Source organism: Triticum dicoccoides, chromosome 2B (assembly GCF_002162155.2).
Source record: "Triticum dicoccoides isolate Atlit2015 ecotype Zavitan chromosome 2B, WEW_v2.0, whole genome shotgun sequence".
Taxonomy (NCBI): Eukaryota; Viridiplantae; Streptophyta; class Magnoliopsida; order Poales; family Poaceae; genus Triticum; species Triticum dicoccoides.
In genome coordinates, this window is record NC_041383.1 from 161,489,922 (window position 1) to 161,497,408 (window position 7,487).

At 46.5% G+C, this 7,487-nt stretch overlaps 1 protein-coding gene across 1 annotated transcript; it reads right to left on the reverse strand.

The window, feature by feature from the left end:
• Positions 1-3,762: 3,762 nt before the first annotated feature.
• LOC119362771 (pentatricopeptide repeat-containing protein At4g20740-like) lies at positions 3,763-6,271 on the reverse strand. Its single transcript, XM_037628030.1, has one exon. The coding sequence runs from the start codon at positions 6,189-6,191 to the stop codon at positions 3,999-4,001; it is 2,193 nt and encodes a 730-aa protein (XP_037483927.1). The 5' UTR covers positions 6,192-6,271; the 3' UTR covers positions 3,763-3,998.
• Between the last annotated feature and the right edge of the window lie 1,216 nt (positions 6,272-7,487).

Sequence of the window (7,487 nt, forward strand, 5' to 3'; positions counted from 1 at the left end):
TTATTCGGGGTGAACCACTGAGTCCATGGGCCGACTGTGGCCCATTTGTAACCAGAGTGTGGCGTGCATGTGATACTTAACCGATCCCCTACAGTGTACTATCTATCGAATGAGTGAACAAGTCAACCTGAATCTCTCCCCTTCTACCTACTCACGTCTCCTATACCTCCGCTCCTCCCCAATTCCCCATCGTGCGATTGATTCTTTTCTATCGGTCATCACAATTGGTAATCAGAGCCTCAATTCCTAGAGAATTTTTTTTACGCCGCGACACCCATTAATCCCTTGGCTGGATCGGTAACATCCACCGTCGTAGGTGCGATTTCACTCCAGTGAGATCGCCCAAAATCCTATGGTGGGCTTGATCTCCTCAGGGCAGGGACAACGGCGCCTTCCAAGCCTTCGATCCAGACGTGGAAACTCCTTGCCGCCATGGGGGAGCATTCTACAAATCTCACAACTCTGATGGAGACACTGCTCTCCAAATTCGACGAGGAGAAGGTCCTGGCAGACAAGAGGGCGGAGACGCCTACCGCATTCAACACACATGTCTCACTCAAGTTGAATAGCTTGGCGAAGTAGATCGGTCTCACACAGGCGGAGGTTGATGATGTGCGCAAGGTGGCTTACCTGTCCGCGTCTTCGGCTCCGTCCACCGGCTCACAGGTCGACGACCCTGCTCCAACCTGCACCAACGCGTGAGGCGCCAATCCAGCCACCACCGCCAGATCCCCGTGCCCTGTCGCCTCCAAGAACTCTCCCAATCCCGCAAGTCCTTCTCGCGTGGTTCAAGCCGCCTGTATCGTCAACGAAGGACCGTCACTGCTGCCCGTGCCAAGGGGGCATAGCTTGCACAACCGAAGCATGCACCTCCACCGACACAACACGAGGAGTACGCCCCCCGCCTCCCAAAGCATCAGTTTCCCCGTTTTGAGGGCGAGGCTCCACGGGTCTGGTTGTATCGTTGTCTCGCATATTTCGAGATATACTAGGTGTCAGTGCACAATTGGGTGGCGACGGTGGTTCTCTACGTCGACGGCCACGCCACGCTCTTGCTTCGGGCCTTTCGCCAGACACATACTGACATCACCTGGGAAGTATTTAATCACGCCATGGTGGAAGAATTTGGCCCAGAGGAATTTGAGTCCACTATGCACAACCTCCTGCAACTTCGTCACACCGACATGGTAGCAGAGTACCGGCAACAATTTGAGGTTCATATGTACAATCTGCTGGCTCTAGATCTCTCTTTGAGCACCAATTTTTTTGTCGCTCAATTTCTATTGGCCCTAAAGGATGAGTTGTGCGCAGTAGTATGTTTACAAGCACCCAACAGCATCACACAGGAAACGGTTTTTGCTTGCATTCAGGAAGAGGAGCTGGACATGCAGCGTCCTCATCTTCGATCAGCTTCTGCAAGACGACCACCGCCCCTGTCAGGAGCGTTTTCGTCGATGGGTCGTCCGCCTCCAGCACCAGTACTACCGCCTGTGCCAGCTCCGGGCTAACGCGCGGCTCCAATACCCAAACCAGCCGATGCTGACTTTGGGCGCGAGCATTAGCTACGAGATTACAGGCGTCAGAATGGCCTCTGCTTCATATGTGGAGACAAGTACTCGCGCGATCATCAGTGCAAAGAGATCAACACAACTACTAACAATTGAAGTGGGGGATCATGCAGAAGTATTATTTGATGAAGCTGCCTGCGCCTTGCAGCTGCTGGATGACCCAGAGGAACTGCTAACGCAGTCTGTTGTCTGCTTTCAGCCCATGTTGTGCACATGTTGACCAGATGTCATGGACCATATGACCAGTTGGCTGCTTAAAAAATGTTCAGGGAAACTGGGAAAAGTTCACAGATTCGAAAATAGACCATGAATTTGAAAAGTTTAGAAACTAAAAAAAAATCTATTTTTTTTAAATGTCCATTTGAAAAAGTTTGCCAACTTGAAAAAAAATCATCAATTTTGAAAGAAAATCATCAATGTTGAAAAAAAGTTCATAGGTTTTAGAAAAATGCATTGATTTTGAAAAAAAACATCAAAATTGAAAAAAATCATCAACTTTGACAAAAGTTCACAGAATTTGCAAAAAAGGTCACCAATTTGGAAAACAAGTTCATCTATTTTGAAATAAAAAGTTCACGAAGTTCAAAAAAGTTTACCAATTTTGAAAGAAAATCACGGATTTGAAAAAATTTGTTAAGAAAAGAGAACGGAAATAAAAGAGAAAAAGGAAAATAAAAGATAGAGAAAAGGAAAACTAAACTGGAAACACTGAGGTTGTTGGGCTGATCCCTTTCTTCTACTTTCCCCACTGTCCTTTCTTCTAGCTGTTCTGCTCCTAATTGACGCTATCTTTAGAAAAAATAACTTCATATGTTAAATATTTGGGAATCATAAAAAGGGCATAACCATAAATAATTCGAAAAATATGTTCTCCAATCTGAACAATGTTTATGAATTTGAGAAATGCTCAAGAATTGCAAAAAAATGTTCATGCATTTTATAAATGTTGAAGAATTTGAATATTTTTTACAAATTTTAAAAATTCTTGATTTTCATAAAATGCTTATAATTTTGGGAAAGATCGCATTTTTCAAAAAAAGTTCAAGATTGAAAATATTCCTGGATTTCAAGGAATGTTCATTTATTTAAAAAAATCTTGGATTTCAGGAAATGTTCTGAATTTCAACTTTATAAAATATTCCTGAATTTTAAAAATGCGAAAAAATAAAATAAAAAGAAAAATAAAATAAAATAAAATCGTTATAAAAGAAACACATGAATTTTTTTTGGTTCGGGGCCTTCCCACAAGCGGAAAATGTCGAAATGCATAAATGGACCGGCCCAAAGCAACTACAGAAACAATCGAGGTGGGCGTTTGCTCCTTATTCCAAGTGGTATGTGCGGAATAGGATCTGTTGTTATCTGGCCTATAACCTATCTCTTTAAGGACAATGACTCCTCATGTGGCTCCCTCCGAAGTGTCCCATCCTACATCACTGCCACAGCAAGCTAGTACCGTCGGTTCTGAACCTAGCAATGTCGACCTCACGCCCCCATGTGTCACGATGTTTTCTTCGTTGCCGTTGTTCACAGGAACGTATATTTTACAATTAATTTGGTACTCCCTCCGTCCCAAAATTCTTGTATCTAGATAATTCTAAGACAAGAATTTTGGGACGGAGGGAGTACTTTTCTTGATTCAGAGTTCATGTTGTCCACCACACCTACTTGCATCTACTGAATGTTGATTTACGATCGATGTCAGAAACCAACCGTAGAAAGAGAGGCTGACCCAACTAAGGAACTGCAGTACATTCTATCGGAGCTAATCATGCAAAGCTAGCGCAGCGCCCGCTGTCGAAATGAATGTGCATAGTAATAAAGATTCTAACCGACATAACCCCTGGTCCGTCCGCACCACATTCAGACTGTGCAAATGATTAAGTTTGTTCATACTAAATACTTTTCGTGTCAGCATATACTAATGCATAAGGTTCGTTTAGTGAGAGCTCCTGAATACGAAAATGTATATGCTGACACGAAACCCTTTAGTACCCTGAATTTCCGGTCACTAGCTTATGCTTTCCGTCGATGTGAAGTTATACCTTCGGAAATAATAATGGGCGAAGGTTCGTTTGGTGAGAGCTCCTTGCAAACGAATTTAAAGCAGTTGGATCATGATGAAATGCATGACATTTTCAAAAAATACACTGCATCTGGCAATTCTTTTCTTAACATGACAAAATTTCCTTCCTTTAGTGCAAGGAAAGTCCCTCACACATACACGGCATTTAAAAAAAAATGTAGTATGGCAATTGAGGTGCTCGCTGATAGTTCTCCCCCAACGAACGATCGCCGGATAAACGCGTCCTATATCTTTTCCCCATTCAACTGTATAGGTGCACTAGTTCAGCGAAGAGATCGATAAATTTGATCAGATGTACACTTAGTAAATGATCTTCTTTACCCTAGTAACAGTACAAATATATTTCAATCAATTCTGCTTCTCCATTTCAATTTTGATTCAAGGTTGAAGAACTTCAATCCAGATATCACCAAGTCTGCAGTGACCTTCTTCAGGTGCTCGTTCAGCATATCCTCGTAAACAATAAAATTAGCCTCTGAAATAATATCCCTATCTCTCATAACAGAGAACACCTCTCTAGCTCCAGTTGAAGTTGCGTACTTGCAGAATCCATAGATGACAGCAGAGAAGATAAGTTCTTCTATTAAATAACCTAACTCAATCATCTCAACCACCACTTTCATCACCTTCTCCGGGTCTTTTGACCGGCAAGCTTCAATAACAGTTAAGGTGTACTTGAATTCCATTGGCCCATTCTCTACATTTCCAAGACAATCTGATACAAGTGAAACAGCTGCATTTATCTCTCCAATCTTGCATAGCCCTTTCACGAGTGAACGATAGGCTGAAAGACTTGGTATCCATTCAGCCTTCATCATGGAGTTGTAGCATGAGCAAGCCTCTTCAATATTTCCTTCATCCACAAAACATGGAATCATAAGACTATATGTACATGATTCTGGCTCGCAGTCATCTGAAGCTTTCATTTCCTCAAACAGTAATAATGCTTTCTTCCTCTCCTTGATCTTGAGCAGATTCTCAATAAGAATGTTGTAAATGTTAACACTGAAATACCCTTTTTGTCTCAAAGTCGTAAACAATTCCAGAGTCTTCAATTCCCTACCATCCTTGCATGCAAAGAGCCTCAAGAAGTCCGCTAAAAATTCTACGGCAGGCAAGCTCAGCTCAACCAATTTGTCAACCAATCCAAAAAATTTAACCATCTCACCCTTATCAGCATAGCAAACTAGTAACTGTGAAACAGTCTCAGAGCTTGGCACTAGCTCCTCCTGAAGGACAATCTGAAACATCTTATGTGCCTTATCCTCCCGACCTATACCACACAGACCGCCAATGAGTATGTTGTATGTTTTGAGGTCAGCGCGGTAGCCAGCATCCACCATCTCCTTCAAAATCCTACAGCCATCCCCAACCCTCCCAGCAGCAACATACCCATGGACGAGTGATGCATACACGATCCTGTCAACCAACAACCCCTTTCTCCTCATCTCCTCAAACAATTTAGCTGCTTTCTCTACAATCCCAGCGTTGCATAGCCCCTCAACCATTGTAGCATATGCCATTGTGTCTGGCTCCACACCATCTCTTCCCATCTCCTCCCACACTCTGATGCAACCCTCCATGTGCCCCCTGCGCACCATCGTCTTGACCAGAGCGGTGTACACAAACACATCCGGCCGGCACACGTCATCACGCATCCTCCCAATCATCTCTAGGATCCTCTCCGCCATCCCTTCCTGGCCCAGAGCACGCACAATGATCGCAAATGTGACCGGCATAGGCCTGATGCCACTTTCTGCCATTTCATCGAACAGCTTGAGCGCATCCTCGACATGCCCTGCCGCAGTCAAAGCGCCGAGGACACGGTTGCAGACGTGGACCTGCGGCTGAACAGAGAACTCATGTCGAAACCGGCGGAGCGTGTAGAGCGCACGGAGGGGGCGGCGTGCAGCGGTGTGAAGCCGGACGAGGAGTGTGAGCTGAGGGTGAGAGACGGGCTTCCCGTGGGAGCGAATGAGGTCGGGAAGCTGATCGGCGGCAGCAGGGAGGCCTGCAGCGGAGAGGAGGGAGGCGAGAGCGTGAAACGCAGGGAAGCAGTGTCGGAAGCCCTTCTGGCGGCCGGCCCAGTGGAAGAAGGGGAGGGCGAGCGGGGGAGGTGGTGGCGGGTGCGCGCTGAGGACCTCAGCCACGAGGGTGGGTGGTACGCGGCGGAGCTTGGACAGGTCGGCGACGACGGGAGGGCCCCAGCGCTGGTGTCGGCGGAGGGCGTCGAGTAAGAATCGCGCGAGCGGGGAGAGACGGCGGGAAGAGGCAGATGTGGAATGCGACGGAGTCGGCGACGAGCGAGGGGAGTGAGATGGGGAGGAGGGGTCCCAGTCAGGGAGGTGGAAACGGGCGGTGGTTGCGGCGGGCGAAGGGGAGGGGGAGGAGCGGGGTCCAGGAGAGGTGGCGCGGAGGTGGGTGATGAGACCGCCATGGACGGTGGGGCGGTACGGGGACGCGCGGCGGTGGCCATGGTAGATCGTGTGCCTGCGGCGGCGGTCAGCCGGACCGGCAGGGGATAACGGAGAGGTCATTGTGCGGTGGCACGCCGCAAGGCAGCCGCAGCGCCGTCGCGAGGAGCTTGAGCAGAGGAAGCCGGCGTAGGGGGCGCGACTGGATCTGTCTCTCCCTGTCCTCTTCTTCGTCAACAGTACTGCTCCGCCGAACGCGCGGAGGTAAAAATGCGTTTACAACGCGCCGATCGTCTGTTTTGACGTGACTCCAGCCGCCACCGTAAACTTTAGCGCGCGTGTAGCTTCAGCAAGTGCGTTAAAATACAGCGCGCGCTCTCGCATAAAAAACATATGCACTCAAAACACAATCAAAAAGATCAAACACAAACAAAATAAATCAACAGAAATAGTTCAATTTCGTTATTACAACTCAAACAAATAGTTTATCTTTCAATACAACAAATAGTTCAACAATACAACATCAAACGCACAAATTATGATGCTCTTTGTCAGTCATTCCATGCCCACCACTCCTCAATGATCCTTCTGAAGATTATCATGCGTTTCGGCACGCCGAATGGCATGATAGGAGGCAACAAAACGGGCCATCCTTTCAGCCCCCTGCCGCACTCGCACGGGATGTCCCAAAAGCTCATAGTGAGAGTAGTCTAAATCTTGGCCACGCTCATTCTCGATGATCATATTGTGCATGATCACACAAGCATGCATGATGTACCAAAGCATCTTTTGATCTCAAAATCTAGCCGGCCCTCTCACAATAGCAAATTGGGCTTGCAAAATCCAAAAAGTTCTCTCCACATCTTTTCTAACCGCCGCCTGAGCATTGTGAAAATCAAGAATTTCTTACCTTTCGGGTTTTTCAACAGCTTCACAAATGTTTGTCACTTTGGGTAGATGCCATCCGCAAGATAGTAGCCATAGTTGTATGTACGACCATTTGCTACAAACTGCACCGGTGGCAGTTCACCATTTGCAATCTTATTTATCAGTGATGACCGGTTGATAACGTTAATGTCATTCAAAGATCCAGGTATTTCAAATAAAGCATGTCAAATCTAAGTCTCTTGATCGGCCACCGCTTCAAGGATTATAGTGGAACCTTTTTTTTGCCGTGGAATTACCCATGCCGTGCCTTAGGATAATTTTTTCAACTTCAATGCATGCAATCTATTGAGCCAAGCATACCTGGGAAGCCACGAGCTTTGTTCATCTCCAATAGCCTTGCGGCGTCTTCAACATTGGGAGATCTCAAATACTCCTGGTCAAACACTTGCACAATTCCGACCGCGAATCGCTTGACACACATGATGGCTTGACTCTCACCCATGGCCAAGTGATCATCAACTAGATCAACGT